This window comes from Oncorhynchus tshawytscha, linkage group LG13 (assembly GCF_018296145.1).
Source record: "Oncorhynchus tshawytscha isolate Ot180627B linkage group LG13, Otsh_v2.0, whole genome shotgun sequence".
Lineage (NCBI taxonomy): Eukaryota > Metazoa > Chordata > Actinopteri > Salmoniformes > Salmonidae > Oncorhynchus > Oncorhynchus tshawytscha.
Window position 1 is genome coordinate 40,396,854 of NC_056441.1, and position 17,368 is coordinate 40,414,221.

The 17,368-nt window shown below is 41.1% G+C and overlaps 3 protein-coding genes across 3 annotated transcripts in view; 1 reads left to right on the forward strand and 2 right to left on the reverse strand.

Moving 5' to 3' along the window:
* slc52a2 (solute carrier family 52 member 2) lies at positions 1 to 12,759 on the reverse strand. Its single transcript, XM_024441872.2, has 5 exons — positions 12,560 to 12,759; positions 4,639 to 4,777; positions 3,562 to 4,417; positions 3,201 to 3,324; positions 1 to 2,478 (listed from the first exon to the last, which is right to left on the reverse strand). Exons 2-5 carry the CDS (start codon positions 4,766 to 4,768, stop codon positions 2,269 to 2,271), a joined length of 1,320 nt encoding a protein of 439 aa, XP_024297640.1. The 5' UTR covers positions 4,769 to 4,777; positions 12,560 to 12,759; the 3' UTR covers positions 1 to 2,268.
* LOC121838614 lies at positions 6,136 to 12,154 on the reverse strand. Its single transcript, XM_042295735.1, has 2 exons — positions 12,052 to 12,154; positions 6,136 to 9,727 (listed from the first exon to the last, which is right to left on the reverse strand). The coding sequence occupies exons 1-2, from the start codon at positions 12,113 to 12,115 to the stop codon at positions 6,984 to 6,986; spliced, it is 2,808 nt and encodes a 935-aa protein (XP_042151669.1). The 5' UTR covers positions 12,116 to 12,154; the 3' UTR covers positions 6,136 to 6,983.
* The window catches only part of fbxl6 (F-box and leucine-rich repeat protein 6), a 25,796-nt gene continuing 20,458 nt past the window's right edge, over positions 12,031 to 17,368 (forward strand). The window contains exon 1 of the mRNA XM_042295736.1: positions 12,031 to 12,170. The gene's annotated coding sequence lies outside the window, so the exon portion shown is untranslated. The remainder of the gene's footprint in view (positions 12,171 to 17,368) is intronic.

Consider the following 17,368-nt stretch of genomic DNA (forward strand, 5'->3'; position numbering starts at 1 on the left):
CAGATTTTTACATTTTCTTTATTCCTGCCGAAGCTGAAATCACAAAAACCCCTTGTGTCTCAGTCATGATGTGTTTAGTAGGCTAACTTAGGTCGCATTTACATTATCAGACTTAGCACTGGTGTTTTGGCCTAAAGACAGAGGCTTCATCGTTACCAAAATGTTTTAGATAGCAAGATAACATTTAAATGTTATCTGAAGGAAGGCTAACATTTGGCATTGCATTTGGAATGGTTAATAATTTTTTAAAAATGGACATCAAAAAGGATTCAACACCAAATTACATGGATGATAATACACAACAGGAGACGAAGGCATTAGTAGAAAGAAACAATCCCATTGTGTATGGAGAAATAATCTGGAGGGAAATAAACAAGTAATTGTTCAGAATTATCAGGACAACACAAAATAAGCTTCAACTATAATCTCTCTGGAATGATGATTCTGACATGGCAGACAATGACATACCAAGTGACAGACGTAAATATCTCCTAGAACAGGCAAATTCAAACCTGGACCTCAAAGCCAGTTCCACTGCTGATTTCCATTCTTCCCACCTAATCAAGGACTGATTTAGACCTGGGACACCAGGTGAGTGCAGGTGATTATGAGGTAGAACAGACAAACAGCAGTACTCTGGACCTCCAGGCCTGGATTAAAACACTCCTTTACTAGAGCAATAATAATGATTGGATACACAACAGTGCATGATAACAACCCCACTCAGCAGCAAAACCAAATCATATTTTTACTAAATAATTTTACTAAGTAAATCAAAACTTGAATGTCAATTCATTAAATGGCTGCCCTTGATTTTAGCAAAGTGGACAGCATTTGTATTAAAAAAAGAACAAGCAGAGGACTAAAATTAAACATTTCAGTCTATGGCTGAAAGTGAATAGCTTCCAGTTACATTTTAAATCCTTCAATGGCACGGATAAAATGATTTACTTGTATCCATTAATTGTTGGTCAGCTCTGGATAGGTATTTATACATGAGAAACAGTAGTATTAAAACCTGTCTATAGCTAGGTTTCCATCCAAATATGAAAAAAACCTGCATTTAAAAAATACTAAATAATTCCACCAGTGGTATGTTTCCACCAAACTGACTTGTTACTTGTTGATAAAAAAGAGGTGCGCACACAAAATGTACGTTTTCATGTAACAAATAAAAACCTAAAGTACAATGGGTTTCCATCGCATTTTCAAATACTCTAAACTCTCCGATAGTCGTCACAAAAACTGTTGCGTTAAATAGCAAATGTGCCTACTCTGGTCTTTGTACGTACCAACATTCGGCAGATACAGTGCGGACAGGCTGTGCGGGTAGGCTAGTCCACATGAGATGATTATGAATAAGAGCGAGAATCTGTTAATTTGTCAAACAACATTCAAGCATTGATCATCATGTCACCAGAATAAGATAAAGCATCAATTTCACCTTGCACTTTCACAATCCTGTGAAGTTCATCATTTATAGCCTAATTTATCATTTGTAGCCTAATGAACTGCACGGTTTCTCCAAGACGTAGTGGGAGGACCACACACCATATCATCCCAAGTTGACTTCGATATGATGATTGTCAATATTTGCCATTTCTCGCATTATTAATTTTAGACACAAAGATCCCACCTTGTCGAACTAGGAAATGATCGGTCAGCATTTATAAAATTGTACCGACCTGTCCTGTTTCCATCACAGCTGTCATGATTTTTGTTTTAAATGATATGACTTTAAATCACATGAAAGCTGTGGATGGAAACATGGTTTTTGAGTTTCATAGGGCCACTTTCCAAGTCAAAGTATAAGCCCTGTCCAGGACTCTCTGCATTCTCTGGAGATCTCCGTTGAGCATGCTTTTTAGTCGAGGACTGGGCTTCTTCTGTCTCTCTGAAACTGGCCATTAATGTGTTTGTTTCTTACTTCTAAGGCCTGGGGACAGCCAAACTGGATGAATGTGTTATTGATTCAGTCCCTGATTAAACAAGTCTTGTCACATGATTTAGTGGAAAAACATACCGGTAATAGCAGCTCCTTCAGCAAACCAAGAAACTAGATCAATAATTTTAAAAATCCCCTGCGGCACTGCATCACAGGCACTTACATCCCCTTAACCAGGACACAGCAACTCAATGCTCCCATTACCCCTGGAATGCCTTTCCTCAGCCCTTACAGAACCCCCCCATCAACCCTTCTGGGCCTGGAAAGGGTGTTCCATCTTCCATCCCTGACGTGATCACCCAGCTGTGGTTCCTGGTGCCTAACTAACTGCATTTGTCCACACAGTCCTCAGACTGTGCAAATATGTGGTAAATGCTGACCAGGGGGAACATGGAGAGGGCTCCTATCAGTGAGCCAGCCTGGATGAAGACACCGCACCACAGCAGAGCAGCATGGCCAGCCTCGTGGAGCAGCGTCCCTATAACTACCTTCAGGTAAGAGAAGAGACCAGTGAAGATGATCCAGGACACCACCTGTGTAGAAACAAAGAGGTGACCGTGTGGAAATCGTTCGGGTTACAGATACTCTAAATCTGCTACACATTGTGTTGATCACACCAGACCTGGGTGTTATTTTCATTATTTTAATAACTTTCATATACATTTTAAAGTAAGCATTTGAATTTTTTGTTTTTTGAAAATAGAAATAGTTCAATATTGGAATGTATTTTGGTATGCATTTTCAAATACACTTGGAAAGTATTGGCATGCATTTTAAAATGCAAATATTAAAATACTCCCATAAAATCGATATCGGGTCTCTTTGGTCCTAGGGTTATTGGAAATAATGTATTTGGAAACAATTATTTGAAAATAGTTTCAAATTGCTGGTTATTTATAGATAATTAAATAAAAAAAAGACTTTAAAATAGTTCAAATAAAAGTAGTTGATTTGGCAATACATTATTTGAAAGCACTCAAATACACAGAATATAAGTATTTAAATGACAAATAGTTAATACACATGTATTGGAACTCAGGTCTGGATTACACCTAATCTAAAGCGATCTTAATTTCCTCATTACAGGTACACACACACTACACAAAATATTGGCAACCCAGCAAGTGAATGCACTTCAAGACAAAAAGTGATTTCATTATTAATAGTAGCCTCAATCAATGTTGTAGAGAACAAGGTCCACAATGATAGCACTGACGGGCCTAGTAGTTAATAGATGATGGTTGAAATGACTTACCACCAAGGATACACCAGCAGGGCTCCACAAGAGAGGAGGACAGGGGCTGAGCACTGCCAAAGCCATGAGGTAGGCTGCAAAGACCCCCCCTGCTACAGACATGAAACCAAGACCCACAGATGACCTGCAACACAGAGTGGGAAAACACACCCACAAGTAAGATCTCCTGACTTAACATTAATAAACCATGTACAATTATTCCAAACCATATCTAGGCCTAGTGTCCGTCCATACTTACATTATAATATTCATACATCAATATATTTCTATCAATAAATTACTGTACATGAGGGTGCAACACACAAGTGTGGTATAGGCCTACACACTAATCATGCAGTCGAACTCAGTCATATCCACTCACCTGCAAAGGACAAACATGGCCACAAAGCAGGCCAGTGGGTTTGCAATGTTGCCAAGGACCACAGAGAGGTGATAGGTCATGGTGCCGTAGGGCAGACAGGAGAAGCTCTGGACAGAGGGAAGGACTCCGTTGGTCAGGGCGTTGGACACACCTAGTAGCACCAGCAGGTAGATGTTGCGTGGCGTCCAGAAGGTTTGGACCGGGGATGCTTTCTCCAACTCCACCTGGTCCTCAGACAACAGTGTTCCTCCATTCTGGAGCGGGTGGGTCTCCTCCCCATTTTCCTTTGTCGTCACCACTTCAGGCTCTGGGGTCTCCTGTGATGCTGGCTCTGTTATTTCTCTACGCGTCAACGCCATGAAGCAGAGGGCTGAGATTGTCAGCATTACAAACAGGAACCAAAAGAAGTCCTGGGCAGGGAAGTTCTCTTCCAGGTAGTGTGCCTGTACTGTGCCATTGTTCAATTTGCACTCCAATTTCCCCACACCCTGCCCCAAAGCCACAACACATGGGAACAGGGCACTGAGCCCCTGGCCAACAAAGAATGTGCGGATGTATTGAGGGGGGTAGCGGAACATGAAGGGCAAGAAGGTGACATTGGATGTACAGCAAACCAGAGCCAAAATGAACGTGAGCAGCAGATATGGTACAGATCTCACTTCCCCTGCCACAGTGGCCACCTGTGACCAAAAGATGGCTAGGAAGATTGATGCCACCACTGCTAGAACCTGGATACTGTGGATGACCAGGCGCTCGTTTAACTGTCCTGGGGCACAGTGATGCATTATGGTCACAGCAATCGGACCTATATTCCCAAAGGCTATCAGTACTGACAGATAGACTGGCAGGCTCCACCCTGCATATATAAAACAATGGTCAGTGTCAATCAGAATACACTGCCGGATTAAGCTACTGTCTTTTAGCCTAGACTTCATGCAACAGTGCCTGTACTCAATAGTAATACTGTGAAAGGACAAAACAGTATTTCTTATAGAATGGTATAAACGAAGAGGGTACCATGCATTGACAACGAAAGAATATCAAAAAAAGAAAACATATTTAGAATCAGATACTGACCTTCAGGCAGAACTCTGACAACCACGGGTAGCTCAACCCAGAGACAGTTCACGGAAATCCAGGAACCCATACCGAAAAGAGCCACAAGGACGTGAGTAAAAGCGGCACTGTTCCACCAAGTACCCGCCATTTAGCCTCTCTGACAAAGAAGACAGACAAAATGTACGTTATGTATCGTTTGAAAAGTGGGGCCGATGTCTTATTAAAATGTCAGCCAGAAGGATGTTCGAGTTGAGTAAATGCGTCCGCAGCCTATGATTTGTGGCGTGTTATGTGAAGAGTAGATTCTCCTCCCCTTACCATGTAGCCATTCAGAGAGCTTCTAGGGATTGTGAAGGCGGGCATTCCTGCACATCAGAGGCTAAATACAGTGCATGCGATTTAGTTCGACGCGCATGGCACCGGAGAAGTGCGGCACATTTCCCTAGGCAGAGTGAACACTGATCCACCCGCTCGGTGCTTCGATTTAGTGTGCTGGTGTGAATATCGAGTGCACTGATACGTATTAGAGTTACTCAACAAGATGTGATCGATCATTTATAAATGCAATTGTATTGTAGTACGGTCTACATAAATGCACTGACATAATTGACTACAACTGCATTATAGTCGGTATGTCTAATACGCATTCCCTTCACCTTCCCAATACACCTTCTAACAAATAAATCATTTCATAATAATGAACTAATTGACCTACTGGGCTATATAACCACACAAACAAACCCTTCAGAATGTCCATTGATCCCTATAATAATATTCAGAACTGAGAGTTGATTCAGTAAAAGTGGCAATCTGCGTTTGGTGCATCTATGTGAGTTAAATGAATGATACCCATTGATTCTTGAATAATTTTACCTATTAATGCCTCATGACCTTAGTTCAACTGTCCTACCCTATCAGAACCCACAATAAGCTTGTTTTACTCCGTTTGTAAACAATATCATTTTAAAAATGACTAAAACTATCATTTTGATCTCATGCGTGGTCAGTCTGTATCCACAAGCGCACTATGAATTTGAGTGTGGTTACATTACTCCAGCCCCATCCCTCAGCATTTTTCCAAAACAGTGGCAGGTTGTGCTTTGTTCATATCTAAACAGCAGATTACCCAGTGTGACATAAAGGGGAAAACAAATTGAATACAGACACCCACTGTGCACCCTCTAAAGAATGTTTAAATGTTCATTCAATACTTTTAAATAGTCCAATATAGGTTGCATAAAAGATAAATGGCATCTCAGTGTAAAACCGTCAAACCTTACACCTGGAAATTGTGGCCTGATATTTATTTTTTTCCACAATGTTGACTTTTGGGGCAGTAACTCCCAGCACCACAAACAAGATAAGCTTGGTAGTGTGTGTGAGTGAACTATTCTATTAAGTTATAGTGTGGTAGACAGAACAAATGTAATGTTTTTGCTCATCTTTATCAAGGGTGCCAATAATAATGGACCTGACCGTATGTGCATGTATATCAATTAACACTGTGACAAAAGGGAAAGTATACAAAACTTTATTATATTGCATTCCATCCTCTCTTTCCAGGTACAAAATATACATCTAGGTGAAATCATACAAAAACTTTCACATCACATTTGATTAGAATCCAAACAGAAATATTGATGATTTATAAAAATAAAAATAAATTGAGGGGGGGGGAATAGAAAACATGTCACTTACAGGAGTTGCAACACACGTGATAATGTCTGTTCAGATTAAACATCAAACATACAATTTTATGATGGTAAAAACATGTCTTGAACACACATTTCCCACAAAAAAAAATGTCCCTGCCTAAAATGGCAAAGGGCATATAGGACCAACCAATACAATTGGTGTGGGTGACGTATTGGGCATGTACCATTTACAAAGAGCAATGACAGTCATCAGCGATCAATAAGCTCTGTCAAACTCAGGGAAGATGCTTTACTTGCTTCTGCTCCAATATTGGGGACATATCAAGCTGGCCTCAACTAACGAGATTCGGGCGAAGCTAGGCTGTGTGCTATGGTTCTGGATGGCCAGATAGCTAGCAACAATGACAAGAAACTGTCATGTGGTGAATTGTAAGCTCGTTTGATCTCATTCTTGATACCATACCATGCCTTGTTTTGAGGTGTTTTGACTGATGTCTAATATATGCTAATATGGCTAAAATATTCTACCTAGCAGGCGAACCAAAAACTAACTAATGTATTTGAGACAAGTGCTCACTGAGAGACTTTGTTTTCAATAAACATAAGAGACAAAATATAGTTGACATGTTATCAACAGTCTAAGAAAACCCATCTGCTTTTCCCCATAGTTGCGCATGTGTCAGTTTTGTTGCTAACTTCCTACAATATCTATGGAAATTCATCAAAGTTACCTCTGTAGCTCTGGTAGGAAACAATGTTTTTGTTTCCACCCAAGTCAATACTTCTTTGACCCTTTCCCAAAACCCCTTTGTTGCTTTCATAGTCAACATTCTGTCCAGATTGAGCATCAGCAGGGGTTATAGTGACAGTGTCATGCTCGCTCTGTTGTTCATTGTCCTCATTGGCATGCTCATTCTCTTGTACAGAGGCTGAGACATCATCCAAACTACACACGTCGCCAGGCAACACACTTTTCAGCTTAGAGATCATGTCTGCGAGTGAAAAACCAATATGATTCAGGCTTGCGTCTCTGGAGTCCAGGACCAGTTTTTGGTAAGTGATCTCACAGCGGATTGCTTCGCGCTTTTGAGCATGGCTTGTCCCATCTAATCGGGCCAATAGTCTGTCTACATCTTGCTCACAGGTGCAAGGTCCTCCGTTTTTTGCAACAGCAGCAATGACCGTGTTTCTGTTTGTTTCGTCTTGCTGGTCCCTTGTCAATGAACCAGGATATTTTCTCGGACGTCCTACTGGCCTCTTCTGGGTCTTGCTTTGGTCAAGAGACTTTTTCTTGGAAGGAGGAGAGTACTCTTCTCTTGGAACAGTGTCGGATGTTGCCCTCTCTGCATTTGTTGCAGCAGCAGGAGAACCACTTTCAGATGGAATAGAGTGGCCCTCTGGTTCTTCGTATGTACTTGATGCAAGGTTCGTAAGTCGATCTGGCCTCTTCCTTTTGTATGGGTAGGCATGACCAAAGGGGTATTCGGCCATCAAGACGCAAAATGTGCAGGTTGTCAGCTGTGTGGAAATTTCCAGAGGGGGGTTGTGACAATGTGCGCCTCCAGGCAAAAAATCACTCAGATTGACCTCAGTGACAGCCGCAATTACTTTCACCATCTTCTGCAGACAGACCCTTATTAGGTCAACATGGATGTGTCCCGTGCCAGTTGTGAAGTATGAAAAAACCCCATCAAAGGTCTTCTCTTGCAGAGGCAACTGGAGAAACACATTTGCAATGGTATCTGGCTCAAGGAGGGCTGAGGCATCCTTAGCCCACTCAAGCAGTTTTTGGTAGAGGCAGAGTATATACTGGCTAAAAAGTGAGTACTCTCCTCCGCTCTTCAGAAGTTGCCAGTAAGGCCCCAGGATTTTGCAGTAAACAATGGCGAGAACGCATACAAGTGACTGTATGACGTCATCATTGGCATCATCAGTAACACTCTCCAGAATGACATTGGGGCATTCATCGTTGTTCAGTAAGAGCAGGTCGGAAAAGAAAAGGGCAATCTCACCATGATGGTGAATGAGACCCGCTGCTGCCTCAAAGTAGTTATTAAATCGGTTTGAGCGGTTGACTGTTAGTTTGGAGGGATTGTTCTTCTCTTCACAGAAAGCTATCCAGTGTTTTCTGTAGTTTTGCTTTGATGCAGCACGAGGACTCAAGACATCACAGGCCATGTGGATGTAGCGTGACGTAGCACTTTCAGAAAAGTTCACAAATCTTCGGAATTTTGGGTTCCTGTCACGGCCTAGTTTTTCTCCAGTAGACTGCATGATCTCATTTTCGAAGCTCATCATCTGCTGTTCAATTGCGTCATGAATGTCAACAAGAAAATGGGCATTGTAGTGTAGAAAACGCAAGGGTGATGCCATGGAATGTTGATCTTTAAGAGACGCAACTTTCTCTTCAAAGAATTTCATTGCTACATTTTCTTTACATGTTAGTGTGTACTGGTTTTTGAGAAGATCAAGGGAAACTTGTTTGGAAGCATCAGTTTTTCCACCATACACACTTGACAGTTTTTGGACAGAGAGCATAGCGATGTCAAGCAGTGTGAGGGCTTCTCCTTTGCTTGCATCAGGATTCTCTAGCAAATTGAGCGAGTTTTGGTTCATTGCATGAGGACTTTCTTCATTTGGAGACTCGTATTCTTCTTTCACTTTCACCTGAGAGTAAGGTTCCCATACACTCTCTTCGTTTGGTGTTATGGCAAAAGTCTCATTTTCTTCTTTGAAGACTTTCACCACTGGCGTATCAAGTTTTGACAAAAAGCCTCTTTTCTTTCTTCCTCTTTTGCCTGATTTCTTTCCGTCAGTTGGGTCTTTAACAAGTTCAAATGGACTTTGAAGGAAGGTTTCCATCTGAGCATTTCTTCTATGTCTGGTTGTTTGGTAATTGCGGTAATGTAGTCTGAATTTTTTTAGCTTTGCCTGAAGGATTTTGCTAGCTTTCTGGATGTTACCATCACTACAGAACTCTGGGTCAAATTGACGTAACCAAGACACCAAGACAATGGGGTCAATTTTCTCCCTGATGACAAAGTTACTCAACTCAAGTATTAAACCATTTGTGACCTCAATAGACTCTGCTTGCTCAGAAAAATCTGTAATTTCCAAAAGATCAGCTCTACCAACTCCAATGCTGTCACATATTGGGCCAACAAATTCAAAGTTAACATTTGACTCAAGGAAGGCTTGTCTTGCATCTCCACTCAAACTTAAAGTTGTTGCAATGCCTCTTTCAATCAGACAACGGAAATCTGCAGACTGATACATTGGGAAAATCTTTTGAAGCCAGTCTACCACTGCCCCCCAAGAGAGTTGGTTGTCTTCTCTCAGAAGTCCCACTTGGATCAGAAGTCTGTTTTTACATGGTTTTTCATTTAGATTCAATGTTTCCCCAGTCTGAGATCCAAAGTAGTCTGCAGCAAGCTTATCGAAGTTGTCATCCCCTGAAAGAAATTGATTTATATTAGAACAGAAAGTAATAAAATACAGATTCTCAAAGATAGTTCTTTAAAGTGGTGGTTCACTCCAAAATCAAAGATCGTAAGACATAGGGGTGGGCGATTTGGCCTGCATTTATCAGTGTTCTGCAAAGCTGAACTTCATCAGAATACACTGAAAGTGACCAGGAAGTAGTGACTTCCCCCTCAGACTTGTAATTGTTCAACTTTAGTACTTTTTTTGAATGGATCTTTAAATGAGCAAAAACGTAGCGCAGCGGCCTAAATGCACAAAAGCTTCATAAAAAGGCATCTGGTAGAAGTACATTCATCCACAAACACATTATATACACTACCGGTCAAAAGTTTTAGAACACCTACTCATTCAATGTTTTTTCTTTATTTTTTAAAACTATTTTCTACATTGTAGAATAATAGTGAAGACATCAAAACTATTAACTAACTCATGGAATCATGTAGTGAAATAAATCAAAATATATTTCATATTTGAGCGGGTGTTGAGCGTTCGTCAGTTATTCTGCGTTCTGGCAATCAGACAAAGAGTGCTCTGAAATCTGAGTAGATAGCCAGAGCGAATTTACCAGCTACCGTCTATCAACAGTTGTCACAGTGACATCAACATTCTATTGAAATAGTTACTTGCATAGTGAAGTCTTTTGTTTAGACATGTAGCTAGCTAGCTAAACAATTAACCATAATCCCAACTCATAACATTACCCTGTATGAATCTGCAGGTAGCTAACCAACCAGGTTCAATGTTAGCTAGCTAACATTAGGCTATAACTAGCAATGCAAATGGCTCTGAGCTAGCCAGTCAGCTAACATTAGCTAGCTAGCTAACATTACACTAACTTGAAATGAAAACGAATGACAAAATTAGAAACATGTAATATCTGAAATTGTTGCTAGCTAGACTATTTTACATGGATGGACGCTTCACCCTCTGTCACGCATGCCATGGTTGCCCTTAGTTTGAAGATGTTATCCAGAGACATGTGTTTTATACAACAGCTTTCTGCGTGTTCTCTTTTCGACTCAGTCTTCATATTTGCAATCAAACTCCAGAATTTTCTCCATCTCCTTAGTATCATACTCTAATTCCAATGATTTCAAAACTCAGTCCTCCAGTAAGTGAAGAGCAACAGTTATTCAGTTCTACTACATGATATCTTTCAAAAAAGCTGCATTAAAAAGGTACACATACTGACCATTTCATGACTATAGACAGAAGCATGCTACATGGCAGAACCATCCGAACACATCTCTCAGCATGTCCAGCCAATCATGGCTAGCGGGAAGGTTGTCTTTTTCCATGGCTAAACCAACTTGGCTCATAATTTAACAATTGTATTCGTATTTACAGATGGCATACAGGTTTCTTATTAAGGCACATGAAAGTTCACAAGTTCCAGAAGGCATTTCTGCCAAAAATCAGATTCTGTTAATGACATACGCCTAGTTTCCTGAAACAAGTCACTGATACACACAACCGTGTTTTCATGAATTTGATGATAAAATCCTGGTAGCCCATTCAAATCAGCAAGGGAAACTAAGCAAAGAAGAATTGGCTGTCACATTCACAGCTAATTATCAGTTAAACAAAACACGACAACCAATCAGAAGAGGGTCTCATTAGCTATCTTTGACACAGTGCTGGATAGGCTAAAACAAACAGTGCCGTTTTGAATGCTGTTCAGAAGATTCAATAAGTGATCTCAAAGGTGGTCTCGTGTCAAGAGGAGTCCACGTCCCACTCCATCTGTGGTCTATCCAGCACAAACCTTTCCTATTTGTTTGAAGAACAGCTTGAGCTACAAACTTGATGGACTACTATTGAGGTTTTAAACAGGCTGACACATTTTGATTTTGGAGCGAACTATCATCTTAATATAGTTAAGTACGTTTTCAGTTATTAACTGGAGCCTATAAGACTTGTAAAAAAATACTTCACTTGCTTTGAGGATTAGCTACAATAATTTGATTAATTTAAAATAGTACTTAAACTATATGCATCATGACATTGGACATTAAACTCTTAAAAAAGGCAATATTGTGCAACTGCAGTCCGCAATTAGGGGTTTTCCTGCATGTCGCCCCCGTCCCTTCTTCTGCGGGGTTTATAGGCGGCTGGCATTCAACTTTATAGTGCATTAACGCCACCTACTTTCCTGGAGCGCCCCCGCCTGTCCTAGTTTAAAAATGGACCAATACAAGTACAAAGAGGGATTCCTGCTTATGCAGTAATGCACCGAATTGCAGGCCGCAATTGCACATGTAGTTTGTCTTTAGCTAGATAAATCCATACTCACTCAGATCAGCATCAATACTGGCAGCATTTGGACCGCTCAAAGTAAAGTCCTGTTCTTCCTCCATGATATCTCAAGAATGATTTGGAGGCAGCTATACAAACATCTGGAGGAAAACCGAGGTAACTGTCACCTTTCTATGTAGTCGTGAATATGAGCTCGGCCAAACGAGCAACATAGCTAGTTAGCTAACTACACACGCCTGTTGACCAAGCTAACTGACTAGCTACCAAACAATGCTAGCTAATATACTAGCGCTACAAGCTAAAGGGGCAATAGCATGGGCTCACCTACTTAGCTGGAACTATATCGTTAACTATGAAAATAGCTTTATATAAAATAAGGAAAAAGCTAGTTGGCTAACGCGCTAGGCTACATACAGATAACTGTTAGCTAGCTAACGTTACCTTGAAATGTATGTGCGATTGTATTATTTTATATGAACGAGAACAGATTTTTCGGAATATCGACACTGCACTTCAAGCATACAATTTAGGACAAAACCGCTTACCGCGTATCTCCTTTTTAATTTTAATACTCGGGCGGCAGACTCGTCAATTTTTTCCATGAGTTTCAGACGCAATGCTAGTAACAGCTGCTGTGTTTCCCCTCCACAGAGTTAGCTAGGGATATCCTTCCTATGCCAATGCATGATGGCGTATGTGAAGCAGTGTCTTCTTCGATGAGGTTTAACGGTGGTCGGCATCCAATATGCTGCGTTACTGCCACCTACTAGACTGCAAGTCGATTTGTTAATAACCAGGAGGTTAAGAATACAAACAAGTTATAAATACTATTTTCTTCTGTTTTTGTTTTGTAAGGTAAAGTCCCACATCAAACTCCCTTATACTTTGCTTGAAAAATAAAGAAATACCCTACCATAACAATACTCACAACAAAAAAAAAATAACCCCACTATTTAAATCTATTTAGTCCTACCTCAGGCCAACAACCTGAAAGGATGGGACACCACCACTTAACACACCCTGAAACTCTTCTGATGTCAAGTCTCGCACACCCAAATACCTCTCTGCAGCTGCCACCACAACCTCAATTTCCTGCAATTTACGTTCCATCCCTGCAGTACAGTTGATAACCATTGCTATAAATGTTAAAAATCCAATCATACTGACACATATCACTTTTTGGTTTATCCCGCTGTACTGGTACAGATCTACTACTCACACCACTCTTCTCAGGATCCATCCCCCTTGACCCATCTTCCTCTACTTTCTTCACTGCCTCAGCATATGACAACTTCTGCACTACTCTAACCCTGGAAACCTCAACTTGCCTCTCTCGCACATTTCTGATCCCCAGCACCATGGGTACCCCTACAATTAACACGTACCACTACTTTCCCCAATGCTACACATTCCTTTGTCTCATGCCCTTCGACACACTTCTCACACCTAGGAACCTCCCTCCTACACACTGCTGCCACATGCCCATAAGCTTTACACCTGCAACAACGTAATGTAATCGGCACAAAAGCTCATACAGGATAACTTACAGTTGAAGTCGGAAGTTTACATACACTTAAGTTGGAGTCATTAAACTCGTTTTTCAACCACTCCACAAATTTGTCGCTAACAAACTATAGTTTTGGCAAGTCGGTTAGGACATCTACTTTGTGCATGACACAAGTACATTTTCCAACAATTGTTTACAGACAGATTATTTCACTTATAATTCACTGTATCACAATTCCAGTGGGTCAGAAGTTTACATACACTAAGTTAACTGTGCATTTAAACACCTTGGAAAATTCCAGAAAATTATGTCATGGCTTTAGAAGTTTCTGATAGGCTAATTCACATCATTTGAGTCAATTGGAGGTGTACCTGTGGATGTATTTCAAGGATGACCTTCAAACTCAGTGCCTCTTTGCTTGACATCATGAGAAAATCAAAAGAAATCAGCCAAGACCTCAGAAAAACAATTGTAGACCTCCACAAGTCTGGTTCATCCTTGGGAGCAATTTCCAAACACCTGAAGGTACCATGTTCATCTGTACAAACAATAGTACGCAAGTATAAACACCATGGGACCACACAGCCGTCATACCGCTCAGGAAGGAGACGTGTTCTGTCTCCTAGAGATGAATGTACTTTGGTGCGAAAAGTGAAAATCAATCCCAGACCAACTGCAAAGGACCTTGTGAAGATGCTGGAGGAAACAGGTACAAAGGAATCTATATCCACAGTTAAACGAGTCCTATATCGACATAACCTGAAAGGCCGCTCAGCAAGGAAGAAGCAACTGCTCCAAAACCGCCATAAAAAAATTCAGACTGCAGTTTGCAACTGCACATGGGGACAAAGATTGTACTTTTTGGAGAAATGTCCTCTGGTCTGATGAAACGAAAATAGAACTGTTTGGCCATAATGACCATTGTTATCTTTGAAGGAAAAGGGGGAGGCTTGCAAGTCAAAGAACACCATCCCAACCGTGAAGCACGGGGGTGGCAGCATCATGTTGTGGGGGTGCTTTGCTGCAGGAGGGACTGGTGCACTTCACAAAATAGATGGCATCAAGAGGGAGGAAAATATGTGGATATATTGAAGCAACATCTCGAGACATCAGTCAGGAAGTTAAAGCTTGGTTGCAAATGGGTCTTCCAAGTGGACAATGACCCCAAGCATACTTCCAAAGTTGTGGCAAAATGGCTAAAGGACAACAAAGTCAAGGTATTGGAGTGGCCATCACAAAGCCCTGACCTCGATCCTATAGAAGATTTGTGGGCAGAACTGAAAAAGCGTGTGCGATCAAGGAGGCCTACAAACCTGACTCAGTTACACCAGCTCTGTCAGGAGGAATGGGCCAAAATTCACCCATCTTATTGTGGGACACTTTGTGGAAGGCTACCTGAAGCGTTTGACCGAAGTTAAACAATTTAAAGGCCATGCTACCAAATACTAATTGAGTGTATGTAAACTTCTGACCCACTGGGAATGTGATGAAAGAATAAAACATTCTCTCTACTATTATTCTGACATTTCACATTCTTAAAATAAAGTGGTGATCCTAACTGACCCAAGACAGGGAATTTTTACTTGGATTAAATGTCAGGAATTGTGAAAAACTGAGTTTAAATGAATTTGGCTAAGGTGTATGTAAACTTCCGACTTCAACTGTATATATCCTAACATCATTGTCAAGCAAAGACTCAACATCAAACTCAAAAGAACAGACAATTACTCTTGTGTTTCACCACTCATGCCACCCTGTCTGCATCGCACCAAACGACGAGCGTCACAAACACTGACAGTCTTCCCCTTTATGTTGGTCAACTTTTACATTTACTGCTACCCCAGTATTCACTCCTTTCAATGGCACCCTTTTCTAGAGAGCAAAACAATTAGCATTTCTTGCCCCCATTAGTTTAACGCGGAGTGCCTTCTCCCTCTGACCAGCTGAAACACAAACAGTTATCACAAGACCACTTCTGGTTACCCTCACAGATTCCACAGTACCCGATTCTGTTTTCACCCAACCTGAAACCACAAATGGATCAGCCAAAAGGCAAGGGTCCACTTTTTCGCAAAAACTTCACTCCTACTGTTAGACTCATCTTTATCCTTACCCTCAGTGCAACTTCACCATACCTTCCACCTCCAATACTTCGCCCTCATTCACTTCCATTTCTCCTCCAGTCTTCAGCTCACTCTGCTTACACTTTCTACCATTCTTCTTTAACAAACCATGTCCCTTTTTACCGCCATTTTTATCCGACTCAAGCTCACCCTCTTAGACCTCCTCTGCCGCTCTTTTTTTCCTCCATTATTCCTTCGTATTCATCTCCTTATGATAATACTGCACTTCTCCTGACAAACATCTTGTTTTTGCCTTCCCAAGGGACACCATTTAACCGGCTATCACACTCTCCGTACAATCAGCACAAACTGAAGCACTGTCTCCTCAGAAACACAAAATAAGCACCAAATTTCATACATTTTCTTAATAAAAGTCCCCCACATAATAGTAGAAACGTGTCAATAACCTGTTTTTATTCCTGATATATTACAAATATATTCATGATATATTTTTTCATATTTAAGTGACATTTGTATTAAATGTGGGTTGTAAAATGTTCCACGGTCAAATAAATGGCCACAACGCGAATCACTGTATATGGAGTACATATTGGCTTATAGAGCAAAACCTATTCTGGGTGACACACTCATGCACACTGACACAGATCATGTAGATTACTACTGCCAGTTAGGCCTAATATTTTGGTGGTATATTGTATGTTCATACCTACTATAGTAGTCTAATTGGGGAAGGGGGATTCTGGGGAACATTTAGACACTAGGCTACTTGCAATATATCCTAACAAGTCATTAGATTGGCTTTTAATACATCGGTAAGGCAATAGCCACCTACTAGACCTTTAATCAGTGCTTTTTACTAAACACAAGTCATCATGTTTTACAATAACGGTACATTCGTGGACTGTGTTTTTTAATTGTGCTAAAAAATAGCCTATGTTAACGTTTGTAGCCTAAGAAACAAGGTTCATGAAATCGATAGCTTGCTAGTAACAAATGACATACATATTCTGACTATCTCTGAAATCCATGGTAGCAATACATGGTTATAACATCTACAGAAAATACATCAATGCCAATGGGGGCGGTGTTGTTGTCTATATTCAGAGCCACATTCCTGTAAAGCTTAGGATATTATCTCATGTTAAATGCTGTTGAAGTAATATGGCTACAGGTTCATCTGCCCATTCTTGTGGGAAGCTGCAATGGGTGACCTAAATATTTACTGGCTTTCATCAAGTGGCCCACCGTGTGGTGCAGCGGTCGAAGGCACTGCATCTCAGTGCTAGAGGCGTCACTATAGACCCTGGTTCGGGTTCCAGGCTGTATCACAACCTGCCGTGATTGGGAGTTCCATAGGGCGGCGCGCAATTGGCCCAGCGTAGTCCGGGTTAGGGTTTTGCCCAGCGTAGGCCTTCATTGTAAATAAGAATTTGTTCTTTGTTCTTAACCTGAACTGACTTGCCTGCAAGCCTGTTATCAGTCAACCTACCAGGGTATTTACAAACAGCACAGGAATGAAATCATCAACATGTATTGATCACATCTTTACTAATCCTGAAGAAACAGAACAGTGGGTTAACTGCCTGTTCAGGGGCAGGACGACAGATTTGTACCGTGTCAGCTCAGGGGTTTGAACTTGTAACCGAAAGGTTGCAAGTCCAACGCTCTAACCACTAGGCTACCCTGCCGCCCCTGAACGTCGTATTGCCCTTGCATCTGCACGGACCCGGGTCCCACTAATGAATTCGTACCACACCAATCTT